The sequence below is a fragment of the Ammospiza caudacuta genome, chromosome 12 (genome assembly GCF_027887145.1).
Source record: "Ammospiza caudacuta isolate bAmmCau1 chromosome 12, bAmmCau1.pri, whole genome shotgun sequence".
NCBI lineage: Eukaryota > Metazoa > Chordata > Aves > Passeriformes > Passerellidae > Ammospiza > Ammospiza caudacuta.
This window is the reverse complement of record NC_080604.1, coordinates 21,303,081-21,320,155: the sequence shown is the minus strand read 5'-3', so window position 1 is coordinate 21,320,155 and position 17,075 is coordinate 21,303,081. Positions and strand designations below refer to the sequence as shown.

Here is a 17,075-nt window from a genome sequence, read left to right as displayed (position 1 = left end):
CTTTGATTTGAGTCCTGCAGGTAGTTGTGCTACTGCACAACCACAAGTTGCACCAGGGAAGGTTTAAATTAGATGTTAGGGAAATTTTTTCACAGAAAGGGCTGTAAAGCATTAGAACATGCTGCCCAAGGAAGTGGAGGAGTCACCATCCCTGCAAGTGTCCCAGAAAACCTGTGTAAATGGCATTGAGGACATGGTTTAGTGGTGAACATGGTGGCAGGGCTGGGCTGACCATTGACCTCATGATCTTAAAGGTCTTTTCCAACCTTAACAATTCTATGATTCTGCTTGATTATAACGTTCTTTGGTTTGTGAATAATGAATGATCCTGTGATTAAACTGATGTGAAAACTCCCATGGTATGTAAATAGAGACAAGCTGCAGTTTTTAGCTCCTTTTGGGGTTGCTAACATCAAGGGGATAGAATTTTCTTCTTGGAATGTGATTGTACATGATGTTTGCACCCATCATTCATAAGGAAAAGTTTCTTACAGACTTAACAGATTGTGTTTCCATCTCTGCTGCGTAAAAACAGTGTTATGGACACAAGCGAAATGGAAATCATAACACAGCATCTCCACTATTTTAAGAGTCATATTGGAACACATGGAACAGAGATGGAATTCCACTCTTCACTGCCTTCAGATTTGGTGTTCTGTGTATTTACTTAGCGCTAGAAAAGGAAAGTGAAAACAAACCCGTTGTCTCAATAAAGCCCAGGAATGGGCTCTGCCCCTGCCCATTCCCTTGGGACCAGGCACCATTTCCAGGCAGTGCAAGGCCTCTGGGCAAGCAGGAGCTGCAAAGTCATTCCTGAGATGAGACAAGAAAGGGGAAAAAAGGGCTGAGAGTCAGGGTGAGAAGAGCCATCTGAGGAGAGCTAATGGGTGAGAAAGCCGAGAGACAGGTCTGAGGGATGATAGTGCTTCTGGAGGGAAGGGCTGCCTGGAAATGGGTCTGGCTGTTCCTGCTCCGTGGGGCTCCTGGGGAAGCACCTGCCTCGAGGCAATTTATTCAGCTGTCAGCATGTTCTCACAGAGACTCTGGATGCATCCCAGCACCGGGAGCCGGGCTGCGCACAGGGTGCTTTTCCCATCTCCTGGTTATCGTTGAATTTCAGGCTTTTTTTCCTGTGTTGCACTGGCTCAAACTGCTCCTCTTTCTCCCATGGAGACCTGAAAATAGGGAGAAGATTGGGCACTTCCACACCAGCAGTCAAGCTCTAAATAAATCAGATTTTCTGGGGGGATTGTTGTTATTTTGCCTTTTTTTTCCCCTGTGAACTTCTCCATGGAATTCCAGCTGCACTTCCTGAGTTACCCTGATTCGGTCCAGAGTCACTCTTTAATTTTTTTTCCTTGCACAATTTCAGTTCCAAGTGTCCCCCTCACACACGTAACTGCAGCACAGCAGCCAGGATTGGGCAGGCTGCCCTGATCCAAGTGTCCGGCGTGGCACCCCCTGTGTGCACGTCACAATTTCGGGGTGACTAAGCACATTGGCAGTGGCTTTCAGTGGCATCTCTGGAGCACTGCTCTATATTTGTCTTTCCTTCCTCTGTTTGTGGCGGTTTAAAAGAAATAAAGCGTCTCCAAGCTATGTGCTGACAAGATTTGGCGATTCTGGATGGCAGGAGGGGTACGAGGCTCAGCGCAGCGAGTACTGGAAAGATATTTGTCACTGCAGATTCTGCTTGTCATATGCAGAGATGACATGCAGATCTCCCTCTGACAGATTGATAGTCATTCCGAGATGCATCCACCCACAAAAACCACAGACATGCTGCTTGACTCAAATCTTGACTTTAACCACAACTTTGTGATGCAAAACTGGTGGAGTTTTTGGTACTTTTTGTTAAAAATGAAATCTTTATAGGGGTTTTCCAGCATCCTTGCTAGTTACTAAAAACAAACCAACATCAGCCTACTGGATGGGACAGCTCAGTTTACTCGTGGGTGGTTTTGACATTCAGCTCATTAACATGTTTAGTCTGAAAGAATGTTGGAAAGGTAGTAAATAAAAAATTGGATGGAGAAATACAGCATCTCTCCAGAAGTTACTCCTTATGTCGCAGTGACAATGCCAGTTTCACTTAGAAGGAATATTTGTCCTGATTTTACTCCAAATACCCACAGCTCATCCTGAGCGAGCTCAAAGCCTGGTCAGTGTGTTTGTAGAGGTAAATGCACCGTGCTGGGTGTAAAGGTTACACTCTGTGCTGGCCGGGCCAGGGAGTTCACACCTTGGCACGAAACTTCCAGCGCGGCGTGGGAGAACCTGGGCACGCTGGCCCACAGCCAGGGAGTCTCCCAGGGAAACAGGGAGCCACCCAGTGTGTCAGCAGGAGCTTTGTGTCCCCAGGTGGGAAGGCACTTGACGTGGAACTGGATTTTCTGGCACGGGATGGCTCCACAGGCACCCCTGGGAACTCCTGTGCACTCCTGACAAGCTCTGGGATGGCCCTGATGGAGAAGGGATGTTGGACCAGGTGATCCCTTCCCACCTGACCCATTCTGAGATGGGATGTGTGCCTGGAATTGCAGCCAGGGGGTCTGCAGAGCACAGAGAACACACATGGCAGCGTCTTCAGCTGCTTATGTTGGAAACGGGAAAGTACTCCAAATAAGTTTCTCTTGTTCGGAAACACAATGGGCAATTTAAAACCCCTATTAGGCTTGTGTGTAGGAGCATTTCCCATCCAGGGGGACCAGAGGGATTGCTATGGAGCTGTATTATGACTTCCCTGATATCAATCAAGCCCCCATTATGTAACGAGGTCTCCATCACGCGCGCCCCAGCGCGAGGCCCCGCCGTGAGCACCGAGGCTGCAATCCCGGCTCCTTTGTCCTGCCCTCTGCCAATTTGCAGCAAAATTGAGGATGAGGCTTGAATTTGCCATTGTGGCGGGGCTGGGGCCGTGGCTGTGCTTTCAGAGCAGTTATTTGCATTGCCTTGATTAGCATGTCACCTGCTTCATTAGCGGAGAAAAGGCTGCTCCACACACTCAGCCAGTCATGCAAATTGAGGAATGCACGGAGATCCTTCCCCTCTAGGACTTGCCATTATTAGCAAAATTGGCATATTCAGTTTGTTTCTTCCTCTTCAGAAGGTCACTTTTGATTTCCACCTCCAAATGGAAGGTCTTATTTAAGAGACAAAGTAATCCCAAAGTGGTCCCAAACTTTTAACATCCAGCAGTCCTGCTTAATGAAACCGGATGCCAAAGGAAAACCCAGGTGTGTGTAGGGCAGGTGGAACCTCCCTGGTTTCAATCTAATCCTTAAACCAACAGCCATTTCTCTGTCACCCAATCATTAATTTTACTGGATGTCAGCGATGTGTTTTTAGAGCCAGAAAGCTCCCTCCTGTGCAGGACCAAAATTAAACTTAATTTGCAGATGACTTTCTCAGGTTTTGGAGGATTTTTTTTTCACTTGAGAGTCCAATAATGGTGAATAAAGCTTTCTGTGATGTCAGAGATACTCAGCTTTTGTGGAAAAGGGTACCCAAATGGGGAAATTAAACAGATCCCTCACACAGCTTTTCTCTGAGATCAGGAAGTTGCCATGGGGGCACCAGATCTCAGTCCAGAATGGGAAAGTCCTAACACAGATTTGACCTTGGAAGCTGCAGGGACAGAACCACCACCAGCCCCAGCAGGGTTTTCACCATTGCCTGTCTCTGCTGGCACAGCCATCATGGGCAGAGGAGTTCAGCCAGAAAGAAAAGTTTAAAAAAGCTTAGATTGAACCAAGAGTGAAAGAAGAAAAAGGAAAAATTTGATGGTCATGCATGAAATGTCACTGCAGAAATGAATCTGCAGTCGGGAATGACCTGTTCGTGGGCTGAGGGGAGGAACAGTCACTTTCCTCTGCTGACCAGATGACACAGCCCCTGCTCAGGCTGGGGACACAGTGTGACCTCCTGAGCCATCCGTGCCATCCCTGGATCCACCCACCTGCCCTGCATCCCCACTGCCGGGGTGGTGGCCGTGCTCTGCTCCTCTTGCTGCAGCTGCACCCGAGGGACAGAATCTCCCTTTTTGCATCTCCCCGCAGCTCCTGGGAGGGCAGAGCCGCAGTGAGAGCCCCGGGTTCCACCCTGCTGCTTTCACACGGATCACAGAGCAGAGCAGGCTGTGCCAGTGCCCAGCACTCGCTGCTTCTGCCTTTTTAAGGTAAAGATGAAGCAACAGCGCCCATCCTCAGGGGTGCCCTCCCAGGCTGTGCTCAGCCGCCTCCCTCTCACCTGACTGGCAGAGGCTCCGGGAAGCCTGACAAATTTGTGTGTCTGCTTATCCCTGGATGGCAGGAGGGGAAGGAGTGAGTCAGGTACGTGTCTCTGCTGCTCAGGGAAGATGAAATCCTGCTCCTCCACCACGCCGGCGGCAGCCCAGCGCCGCGCTCCCTCTGCACACACCTTGCTGCAGAGGGGAAGGCAGATTTGCCAGGAGATACATATGGAAATACATGTGATTAAGGAGTCACAATCTCACCGATAAATCTGGCTGGGAGACTGCTGGTCAGGCTGCCCTCCTTCCTCCCTCCCCTCGGGTGCCCTCCTGAAAGCTGAGCTCTCCTGATGACCTGAGCTGGGGACATGCACCCACCTCAGACAGTGTGTGCACTTACCAGATTAAAGATGATTAATTGTACCAGGTAGTTCCTGCTACATCTTAATCAAATACACATAATCAGCAACGCTCCTGTGCACACAATACTTGGAGCTGGAGGGGTTTTTAACTCTCTCCAATGACAGCCACAAACCTGAACTATCAGTGGGGAGAGTGTGAAGTATCCCAGCCCGGAGTGACCGCAGGTGAAGTTCCCTGGGTGCCAGTGCCTCTCACTGCTGGAGGAGGGACATGCTCTGGTTATAAAAAAATCAACCTCTGCTCCTCTGGGCTCTGGGAAAAGCCCCATCCTTACCTGCCAGGCCCCTGTGACACCACATCCCAGGACACCTGTGTGTGACAGAATTGCACACACCACCTTGGAGGGGACACAAACCACCAGCAGCCTCTGACTGTAGAGTATTTTGCATCATTTATTTAAATACCTATATTTATGCATTTACAAATTTTCATAGCTCTTTCTTTAGCTTTTTTTCATTTTTTTTCTTTTGTAGACAGTATTGCAGAGAAGTCAGCTTCTGTAAAATGAGGTCCATGTATAAAACTATGCAGCGGATTGGAGGAAAAAAAAACAGCCAAACAACAACCCAACAAGTTTCCTTTCACACTCTGGAGAATCAGAAACCAAAGAAAGTGACCAAATGAAAGGGGGCAGGGAGAGGAAGGGGTGGGACAGAGCAGCCTCAAACCAGTGGCTCTCACACAAGCATTACACACATCAGTGCTCAGCTACAGGACACGTTTCAGTCGGTGCAGTGCCTGTTTGCTAAAGCTTTAACAGGCACGTAGGTCTCTAATGAAAAAATAGAAGGAGAGGATCCTACACACTGAGAATGCAAAGCCTGGACAGCCTCGGCTCGGTCCTGGGAGACTGCACCAACTCGCCAGCAGCGCATCCTCATTCCAAACTCCATTTTGCATAAAAAGTTCCCTTTAAGAAATCTTAGCATTTAAAAAACCCGGTGTCTGAGCTCTTCTAGCTTCAGTACTCTAAAGAAATCTCTTGAAAAATACCTCCTGCTTTCCTCACTCGGAAGCTTCAAAATAATGTTTTGCTTTAATCGATACCAATCGAACAGCTCACAGAGTCCCAGCATCATCCCTGGGAGGAAGAGGCAACAAATATGGCATTGCAAGATATTTACACACATGGTACAAAAATGTCCAAGGGTATGAAAAAATCACCAGTTACACAATTTTGCAGCAGCCTCATTTACACCTGTAATTTTATACCATTTATTACATTGTACTAACACACCAGATCCAAAGATGTGCACTCCCTTAGGACATTCAGGAGTTCCAAATATATTGTGATTGCATAATTCATATTGCACAATTGTATAAAAACATAAATACTAGCTATTCTATTCTTTTTTTTTTTAAATACAAAATACATGTCACATAGTCAAATAATCTTTTCAAGTGCAATTCAGGTGCTCTCTTAAGTCCTTCCAAGGAAAAGGCAATTTTGATAGTTTTGGCACAAAGTTTAACCTCTGTCCCGTGCCAACAGTTCTAATCACAATCCACGCGCCCCCAGCTTGGTAAGAGTAGCAGTCATATACATCTACGTATAAAACCAGGGTATTTACAGGATGCACAGAAGGTTCAGGAGCAGCCTCCGGGCCGGGGGTGTTGGGGGTGACCCTCCCAGCTCAGGCTGGTTGCTGCTGCAGGTTCACATTCATGGGCGGGGGGTGTCCAAGGAGACCGATGCGCTGCTTCTGCTTCCTCTGCTCTGTCATCTGGAAAATTAACAAGTTTGCTCATTAGGCCCCGGCGCTTCCTGTGCGTCAGCTCGCCCGCCCGAGGGCCTGCTGTGCTTGGCGTTGGCTGCAGAGCCCTGGCTACAGCCAGAGCCTGCTCCTGGGGCAGGGGGGACTCCAGACTCAGCATGGCCACGAGTGTCTGTGTGCCCAAACACTGCCAGGGACAGCCCGGCAGAGCCTGGGCACTGCCAGGGACGGCTCATCTGTGTGCCCGGGCACTGCTGTGCCAGGGACAGCCCAGGAGAGCCTGGGCACTGCCAGGGACGGCTCATCTGTGTGCCCGGGCACTGCTGTGCCAGGGACAGCCCAGAAGAACCTGGACACTGCTGTGCCAGGGACAGCTCATCTGTGTGCCTGGGCACTGTTGTGCCAGGGGAAGCCCGGCAGAGCCCAGACACTGCCAGGGACAGCTCTGCAGAGCCCGGACACTGCTGTGCCAGGGATAGCCCAGGAGAACCTGGGCACTGCTTTGCCAGGGACAGCCCTGCAGACCCCAGACACTGCCAGGGACAGCTCTGCAGAGCCCGGACACTGCTGTGCCAGGGACAGCCTGTCTGTGTGCCCGGACACTGCTGTGCCAGGGACGGCTCATCTCTGTGCCCAGACACTGCTGTGCCAGGGACAGCCCGTCTGTGTGCCTGGGCATTGCTGTGCCAGAGACAGCCCGGCAGAGCCCAGACACTGCCAGAGACAGCCCGGCAGAGCCCAGCAGACAGCAGGAACCGGAGCGGGGAGCAGCCTGCAGAAACCTCCCCTGTCAGGAATTCTCGCTAACCCGTCCAGCAGAGGGGGCGGAAAAGGGGCGAGCCCTGCAGTCAGGCTGGGAATACCCTTGCCTTTGCTGGAAAACACTGAGCACTCCCTGCTCTCATCCCGAGTGAGCCAACAGCCCTCCCCATCTGCCAGGCAGGGCTTAACCCCCTCACTGCCACACAGCCCAAACTTTGTTATTTAATGAGTGGGAAGCAGATGGGGAATGCTGCTCTCCCGATCGGTGAACTATGAATGGGAAATGGATCACTGGTATTGCTGATATTGAGAAATGGACACAATCCAATGGCTCCACTCTGCTTTTTTAAAACTTTGGGAGGCTTTTGACAAGTTACATAAGCCATGTAAGGAATGGCTCTGGCTGGGCAGGGTCTCAGGAGCGAACAGCTGGGTCCCACAGCTGGATCCCACAGCTCCTGCCACGCTGCGGCTGCAGAGGAGCCACAACATGGGATGGCTCACAGGGAATGCCAGGACAGCCTCACCCCTGCTCCACCGAGGGCACCTGAGCTCCCCCAAGTGCCCCCACCCCCTCAGGGCTCAGCACATGATCCACACTCCCATCCTGCTCCTGCTGCTCCTTACAGCTACAGCCACCATTTAACTTCTCCAGTTTTTGCTGTTTAATGACAAATGCCAGCCAGTGTCACTGCTTGTGGCAGCAACCCCAGCAGAAGGGAGGTGGTGTGTACCTGTTTGGTTCATTTGTAACACATTTGGGATCACAGAATTGGTAAAGTTGGAAAAGACGTCCAGGATCAAATCCAACAGTCAACCCGGCCCCAGCACCCTGGTCACCGTAAACCACCTGAGTGTGTCTGTTTAAATCCCCAGTTTCAGAGCTGATGGAGTTTCCCAGCTGGGGCAGGGTATCCTGGGGGCTGGCCAGTGCCTGACCTGGGGCTCTCTGTGGGGATGGGATTGCTCCAAAGGGGCAGTGCTGGGCAGCCTCTGCAAGGCTGCTCTGCTGCACACCCACAGCTCACCCTGTGCCCACTGGCACTCCCTTAACCAGCAGGAAAGGGACTGAAACACCAGCATTCCTCTTGAAACCATAATTAACCCTGACCTTGCTCACTGCCTGGCCCAAGAGAGGCAGAGCTGCAGCCTCCTGAGAACAGGGCACACTTCTGGAATTCTCTCCACAAAAAGCTTCTGACACTTCACAGGGAATGGGAGCAGGAGGAGAGGGGTCTTCCCAGAGCTCCCTGAGCACACACACAACCCACGCCCTGCTGAACCCACATGTTAAACTGCTGCTAGGATAACCCACAAGTTATGGAAATGCAGAGAGGCCACGAGGACTTGGCTTAAAAATGCCTCTTTACATTAATTATCTTCACTGAGCAAACTGAGAGCACAATTTCACACTGCCAATAAACTGATTCAGAGGGTGCACAGAATGAAAAGGAAAGAAAGAAGAATAAAGAAAAGGGACTGTAGGAGATATTTTTCATGCTGTGTAGAAAAGGGATTGTGCACCCTGGTGCAGGTGTTTGTAGAAGATGTGGCTTTAAAAAAGGGAAGAATAAAGCAACCAACCATAAATAAGAGGGAGAAATGCAATTTTGGTGTCAATGCAGAACATTATTAATCCTGCACTACACTTAATGCTGTGTGGAGGGCACAGGGCTGCAGGAGGGAGCAACTTATTGCCATCACATTTACTGGAGAGTGAATCTCCTGCAAAAGCTTTCCAGTGACAGCACACCTGAGCTAACAGGCCATAAAAGCCAGGCACAGCAAATCCCCAGGGAGCTGCCAGGACCCAAACACTGCCCAGGGGTTCAGCTGAGCCAGGCTGGGCTCCCCAATAATGCCTGGGCCTGACAGAGGCAGCCTGGCTCCAAAGGTTGTCACCCTGAGTCTCACCTGGAGCCCAGGGCGCTGTCCCCAAACAGGGGCTGGCCCCAGGAGTCCCACCTCTGCCTGTCACCCTGAGCCTCACCTGGAGCCCAGGGGGCTGTCCCCAGCCAGGCCCAGCCCCAGGAGGGATGCTGGAACTCTGGGAAGGATTTCTGGGTGATTACATCTAATCCCCTGCTGCTGCAGACAATTATGGTGCAATCTTTTCACACAGAATTAAAGTGATCAGGATTTTAATGGCTCTTGGTGCACTTTGGGGAAGCAGGCAGGCTGGAACTTGGCTTCTAATAATTAGAGTCTCCAGAAACCTAACAAGCTTGAAGAGCAAATGAATGAGAGGTTTTCCCTTTATTTAATTACAAGAAAATAAATACAAATAAGAATTCCCTGAGTTAGTTCCTTTTCTGGAGACAGTGCCGGATCAGGAGGAGGGATATACTGGCTTTGTCACATAATTGGAGCATCCTGCATCTTCAGCAGGCCTCTCAATAATGGTACTTAGGGGAATTCCTAAAAGCTATCACCACACTAATGAAGCTGGTTTCCTCTCTTGCTTTTACAGTCAAATAGCCCTCTAAAAGCTAAACCCTTCATTCTTGTTGTCACAAAGAGCAAGGAGAGGTTTTAGTGCTTGGTCAGCCAAGAGGGCTGCGAGCTTCAGAAGGAAGAAAAGGAAGAAATGTGTCAGTGAGGCTGTGGCCATGGGGAGCTCCTGTGCCTGCACCTGGAGTCAGAGCCTTCAGCAGGGACACCCAGGACACACGGCAGGGCCATTGTCCCCAGGCTAAACAGCCAAACCACTGCCCAGCACGAATTAAAGCCCAGACAAAAGAGCAACTGCCTCTGCCCTCCATCCTCAGACCAAGAGGAGCAAGGGGCTCTGTGGCACCGTGCCTGAGCACTAATTACAGCCCTGGGCAGCAAGGCTGTCAGCTCCCAGGCCCCCAATTAATCCCTTCCTTGCCTCCACAGGGTGCTGGGGACAGGGCCCAGCTGCAGAGGGTGACTGGGAGGCAGGAGCTGATCTCAGTGCTGGCTGCCAGGGCTCCTGACACAGCAGAGCTGCACGGACACACCCAGGCAGGCCAGCAGAGCTGGGCAGCAGGGATGGCACTGGTGCTGGGACAGGAACTGCTCCACCCACCACCCAGGTGCAAGTCAGCAATTCATCTCAGCCAGTGCCAGTACCTGCATCAATTCACTAATTGAACCATCTGGCTCAGGTTATTAATGCACAGAGATAAGCAGGCACCACAAACAGCTCCTGGCAGCACAGGCAGCAGTGCTTTCCTTGCCTGCTCCCTGCAGTCAGGCCGGGATCCCTGGGGACAGCACCAGCTGAAGCCCTGCTGCCTCTGTCCTTCACAAAACCATTGCTGGGCTGGGCACCAGCCCACGACAACCTCGAGCCCAGCCAGGGCAGAAGCCACCCAGCTCTTGCTGCAGAGAAGCTGCTGCAGCAGAAGAACCCTGCGAGGTCTGCGGAGCACTCGCTGGCTCACAGCAGCAGCAGCAGCGTGTGGTGCAGAGCAAACCCTCCTGGGATGTGTGAGCTGCAGGCTGGGGGTGGCAGCAGCCAAATCTCATCTGCTCAGCAGCACAGCCGCAGCACAGAGAGACCAGCACCACCAGCAACCACTCGAGGCTCCTCCAGTGTTCTCGGTGGGTTTTGAGGTGCACAGGGTGACACAGCCCTGGTGTCAGCGTCACACCCTCTGGCTGACAGGATCACACTCAGCTCTTGGGGTTAAAACCCCAAACAACAACAACAACAACACCCGCAGGCTCCCTGCCCCAGCCAGGACTGATTGAAGTTAACTCTGGTGATGTTTTTAACACGAGTTTTCCCTTTCTGATGTGGCCACTCTGGAACTCACCAGCTGGGCCAGCACCAGGCAGGTCAGCTGGAGCATGGGGCTCTGGAGGGACTCTAGTTTGTCACTGCTTTCCTACCCACGAGCCACTCTGGGAAGCTCTCCCTGGGGTCTGGAGAAGCTGTGGAGCTGCAGGAGGGGCTGGCAGGAGCCTGTGCTGCCCCATCATGGTGTGTGCCTGCTCCTTACCTGATCCTTCAGCTCTGACAGCTGCCCAGAGAGGTTGGTCACGAGCTTCATGGTGGACTCCAACTTCTCCTGCAGGTTCCTCAGCTCGTTCTGCTCTCCCTCCGAGTCGCTGCTGACCAGTGACATGGCCCTCATGCGGGGGAACCAGTCCAGGTTTCTCTCCTGAGGGGCACACAGCAGGGCACAATTAGCGTTTGCCACCTGAAAACCTGCCCCCAGAGCACAGCTCTGCAGCCACGGGACATTCCTCGATGCAGCAGCTCTGTTCTTATCTGTAGCTATCTGCACTTATCTGCATTTGCATCTCACTGGAAAGTTTGCAAAGTGCCAGCCCGAGGCACTGCTGGGAATTGGGGCTGCTCACTTTGGGCTTCCTCTCCAGCCACTCGCTGTCCCCAGCCCTTGCTCCCTCACACACACCTCAGCATAAATGCACAACCACTGGACATTAAACCAGCCCACATTTCACATCTGGACAAGCACTTCCCAGTGCTAGAAACCTGCTGCCATCTCACTGTCTTTTAAATTTTATTTGAGGAAGATTTTCTGCTTTTTTGGTCAAGCAAAGCTTGGCTGTGCTCTCTGACAAAAGAAACCAAGTTCTGGAAATTCTTCCATAGCTGAGATACTTCCTTTTTAACGAAAAAGAAAACCCTATTTTGACTGTCTGGTTCAGGCTAAAATGAGGGGCAGATACATTGCAAAGCACTGCCTGTAGAGCTTTTCCCTCAGCCATACAAAGTCTCTCATGGTCCATGTTTAAGTTGCAGTCAGGAATGCCACCGGACACAGCAATGCCACCGGACACAGCAATGCCACTGGATGCAGCAATGCCACCAGACACAGCAATGCCACCGGACACAGCAATGCCACTGGACGCAGCAATGCCACTGGACACAGCAATGCCACTGGACACAGCAATGCCACCGGACGCAGCAATGCCACTGGACACAGCAATGCCACTGGACACAGCAATGCCACCGGACACAGCAATGCCACCAGACACAGCAATGCCACTGGACACAGCAATGCCACTGGACGCAGCAATGCCACCGGACACAGCAATGCCACGGGACACAACAATGCCACCGGACACAGCAATGCCACCGGACACAGCAATGCCACTGGACACAGCAATGCCACTGGACGCAGCAATGCCACCGGACACAGCAATGCCACCAGACACAGCAATGCCACCGGACACAGCAATGCCACTGGACGCAGCAATGCCACCGGACGCAGCAATGCCACCGGACACAGCAATGCCACTGGACACAGCAATGCCACGGGACACAACAATGCCACCGGACACAGCAATGCCACTGGACACACACTCAGCCTGAGAAGCCTGTACAGACTCACACAGGCACTCGGGTACTCGCCAGAGATGTTAAAAATAAAGGCAGGAGCGGAACAGAAAGCCACAAAAGAGGAGGAGGGGTGCACTCCACGTCCTGACACCTTACACTTCAACATCAAACTGGTTTCCCATCCAGTCTGGTTCTCCTCCCACGCTGGAGATATGCTCTGAAATGGAAGCTGAACTCGGGCTGGCTGAGGTGAGGTGTGTGTGCTCTCACAGGTGACACAGCTGGGGAGCTCTGAACACACCAGCCATGCTGAAGGGAGACTGCACTGACACCAAGGGATGCTCTTAATCAAAAACCAATCAGCACTGCTGATTAACAGCGACCAAAGCTCACCCCACTGGCTGGCAGGCTCTTCTCTGGGCTCCCAGCTCGTTTTTAAAGCAGCACTGCAAACTCCTGCCTTTTTGTCATTCCCTGCCTGAATCTCCAGCTCCAAGCCTTCCCTCCATGCTCCCCCTCGTTCCCAGGAGCATCCATCCTGCTTAATCAGGGCTGTGCACCTCTACAGAGAGCTCCAGTCACATCCTCTCTGCAATTCAGATGTGATGCCAAGACTCATCAGCTTAAATTAGCTGTCTCTGATGTGCCTGGAGTTTCCTTTTACCAGGATGAGAAGGCAGAAAGCAGAAAGCAGAAAGCAGGCCCTTTCCCATGCAGGCACCACAGCATTCCCACGTGATGCAGAACTGCCAGGAAGGCTGTTTGCTCCTGATCTCTGTTTACAGGGCAGATGGTTTCTGCTAATAAAAGGGAAAAAAAAAAATCTATGTACAAAAAAAATATGCCTTTACCAAGACAAGTGCCAAAATATTTTGGACTTTAGGGAACGGCAGCCCCACAATTAAGGTTTAATAGCAGGAACAGGCAGCACTGCACTGTGTTCTTCCAGCTGTAGTAAAAGGCTCATTAGGGAGGAGGGGGCAGCTCAGCATTTGTGCTCAGGTCCAGCATCTCCCACCCAGGGAAAACCAACAACACCAACTGCACTTCCCCCTGCTCCTCCAGGGAAGAAACAAGGGCAGACGATGAGGAAAATTGGACTAAAATGCAATTTATATTTGCAGGATTGCCTGGAGCCCCAGGTCCATGTCCTGAGGTTTCCAGGCAGACACAGGAGCCCTGAAGCTCCTGCCTGCCCCTTTCTTGCTCCAGAAACATTCTCCTTATTCCCAAAAACGTTTCTAAGGCCATCCCCAGAGTGTTCCCAGGCCCCATCCTTGAGAAGGATGAAAGGGATGAGGGAAGCACCAACTTTCCCTACCTGCAGTGTTTCATAACAAATACCCCAAGCACTTTCCAACATCACTCTGCAATTGCAGCCAGCACTGCAGCTGCTGCAGAGGCTGTGACTTGATCCTTCCAGGCCCAGAAGGTGAAATCAAACAGCACCCACAGCTTCTGCAGCCTGCTCAGAGCCTGCAAACTCGCTGCGTTTCTGAAAGCCCCAGCCCTCAAAGTCAGGAAATCTTGGCTTTGATTTGAACAAAACCAACAAAGCACCTCTAGTTCTCATGTCAGGTTGAAAGATGAAAACCAAGCTGTGAACTCCAGAGGCTGAGGCAGGGGAAGGCTGAGGACAAGGAGACACAGCCCTGGGGGTGTCTGAGCTCACACTTCAGAACTGGCACTGACCCCCCTGGAAAGGGTTAATGGGCACTGGAAATTCCCTGTGCAGGGACAGCTCAGGAAGGACCTGGGCATCGCTGCCCACCCTGACTGGGCTGCACTGCTGTGCCTCCCCCCTCCACAGCTGTCAGCACCACGCTAACCCAGCACTGATCTGGGCACGTCCAGCTGGCACCCGGCAGGAAACAGGGGGTGCCCACCCAAACAGGCTGGGAAAGCACAGGAGAGGTGCAGATACATCCCTGTGGAGGCACCAGGCAGTGCTGCTGGCCAGGCTGGGCTGGCACTCACAGAGAGGACAGAGGGGAGCTGCCAGCACGGCAGGACTCCGCTCTGCCTTCTGCATACACTCTGGATTTCCCTGGAAACCTTGAGGCTGCTCTTGAGCCCCCCCAGCCCCGCAGAGAGGAGCTGGATGTGACCGGGCTGCTGACACACAGCCTGGCCTGTCCCTGCTGGGAGCGTGGGGGTGTTTGCTTTCAAATAAATAAATATTTAAGCAGAGCCAGCACCAACGGCACGGAGCAGGAATGCTGAAAGGTCAGGGCATGGTGATCCTGCTGGGCCAGCCTGGCTCCCAGCACTGCCACGCAGGGGTCAATAAAAGATTTATATCTCCACGATCCAGTTTCTGCTGAACTTCAGCTCAGCCCTGGGGTGCCTTTAAAGGCACAGCTTCATGTCCATCCTGGGGCTTTGGAGGTGTTGCAGAGGCACGGAGTGAGCCTGGACGGGGGAGGCTGCCCGAGCTCCTGTGCAGCTGCTGGCACCCACACACCAATGATGCCCTCCGCACCCTCTGCCCTGGGATCCTGGGGTACACTCAGCTCCTCTTCCCAGCATCCTGGGGTGCACTCTGCTCTTCTTCCCTTCCCAGGATCCAGGGTTCACTGTGCTCCCCATTCCCAGTATCCAGGGTACCCCAGTTCCCCATTCCCAGTATCCAGGGTACCCCAGTTCCCCATTCCCAGTATCCAGGGTACCCTCAGCTCCCCATTCCCAGTATCCCCTCAGCTCCCCATTCCCAGTATCCAGGGTACCCCAGCTCCCCATTCCCAGTATTCCAGTACCCCCTCAGCTCTCCATTCCCAGTATCCAGGGTACCCTCAGCTCTCCATTCCCAGTATCCAGGGTACCCTCAGCTCTCCATTCCCAGTATCCAGGGTACCCCAGCTCCCCATTCCCAGTATCCAGGGTACCCCAGCTCCCCATTCCCAGTATCCAGGGTACCCTCAGCTCCCCATTCCCAGCATCCAGGGTACCCCAGCTCCCCATCCCAGTATCCCAGTACCCCTCAGCTCCCCGCGCCCAGCCCAGGCCCATCCCGTGCTGCAGCAGCCGGAGCCAGCACAGCGCTGCCGGAAGCGGGCTGACCACAAGCGCTGGGTTTCTGGGTTTCGGGCTGCAGCTCTTTTCTAGGTAAAGTTGGAAAAGTCCCTGCTGTAAGGGCAGCAGCAGGGGCGCTGCCATGCCCTGGGAAGGCAGAGGAAGCGCTGCTGCCATTCATTCTGAGAAGCGCCGGCTCCTCCTGCCTTTCTGATGAAGAGTGCTTCTGAGAAAGGCTGGGAGGCGACCTCAGCACGGGCTGTGCCAGCAGGGGCACCATCCTGCCCCTCCTGGGCAAGGAATGCCAGCTCATGGCAGGGAGGGAGGCTCTGCTCGCCCCAAGGACTCCCCACTCCTCTCCAGCGTCCCCGTGTACCCTGTGCCTCAGAGTTATGGGTGCTGAAGGGCTGATTCAGCCCTCTCCAAAATAAATCCCCACAGCTGCCACCAAAGGGCTGCCCAGCAGCATCGCTTACAAATCACGGAATTATTTTGCTTGGAAAAAACCTCCAAAAACCTCCAAAACCCTCACGAAGTCCAAGCTGTGCCCCATCCCCACCCAGCCCAGAGCACTGAGTGCCAAGTCCAGTTGTTTCTTGAACACAAGCAGGGAAAGGCAGCAGCAGCAAATTTCAGTTTCTGTCATGGGAAGTTAAAAATCAGACCCACACAGCTACAAAAGAGCTCTGTGAAGCACTCTGAAAATGCATCTGTTTGTTTGTGGTGACATGGGACTCCTCTTTCTTGAGCTTCCTGGAAAAATCCCCACATCAGGTTCTGTCTCTGCACCATCACTTCTTCCACACCAAGCTGCACTGCTCCCCTCCATGAAAACCAGCACTTGATGGTGTCTCTCCCCTCCACACTCAGAGCACTCTCAATCCTCACAAGGCCCGTGTTGTCCCACAGGAGGCCGACAACACAAGGTTCAGGGTGCAATAACTAATTATTTCCTTTTCTCTGTTCAATACCCAGGTGGCACTCGGGCTGGCACAGAGCAGCGAGCCTGGAACACAGACACCATTCCCAAAGGTGCAGGATGACCACGGCCCCACCCCGGGACAGCTCTGCTGTGGGTGAGTGCCTGGAGCCCAGCTGAGCACCCCCAGCCCGATGGACCGCGGGGACAGGGCTCCTGAGGGCCATGTCCTGCCTGCCGAGAGGACGAGGCCACCTCTCCACACCAGCCTCCTGTTGGGCTGCTAGATCCCACTGAAGTGGGGCCCGCTAGGCCCCACAGCTGGGCAGGAGCAGCAATTCCCCAGAGGGGCTGAGCCGCACGCTGCTGGCAGGGGCTGCTGTCACCCACATCCTCTTGCACAAGGGCCAGCGGGGTCAGGGGATGACTCAGGGCCGGCCTCACCCAGCCCGGGGCCACCTCAGCACGCTCGGCCCCAGGGGCTTTCTGGTGCCAGGGTTTGTGCCCCCTGCTGGATGTGTCCCCAGTGCTGGTTTGTGTTGTGCTCCCCGTGCTGGTTTGTGTTCCCCGTGTGTCACCCCAGGGTTTGTGCTCCCGGTGCTGGTTTGTTCTCTCAGTGCTGGTCTGTGCTCCCCGTGTGTCACCCCAGGGTTTATGCTCCCGGTGCTGGTTTGTGTTGTGTTCCCAGTGCTGGTTTGTTCTCTCAGTGCTGGTCTGTGCTCCCCGTGTGTC

General features: G+C 53.0%; 1 protein-coding gene across 1 annotated transcript in view; it reads right to left on the bottom strand.

The window, feature by feature from the left end:
- Positions 1 to 5,046: 5,046 nt before the first annotated feature.
- Positions 5,047 to 17,075, bottom strand: part of ITPR1 (inositol 1,4,5-trisphosphate receptor type 1) — a 160,408-nt gene continuing 148,379 nt past the window's right edge. The window contains exons 60-61 of the mRNA XM_058813043.1: positions 11,103 to 11,264; positions 5,047 to 6,378 (exon numbers count right to left, since the gene is read on the bottom strand). Coding sequence (XP_058669026.1) covers positions 6,289 to 6,378; positions 11,103 to 11,264 — 252 coding nt within the window. The 3' untranslated portion in view covers positions 5,047 to 6,288. The remainder of the gene's footprint in view (positions 6,379 to 11,102; positions 11,265 to 17,075) is intronic.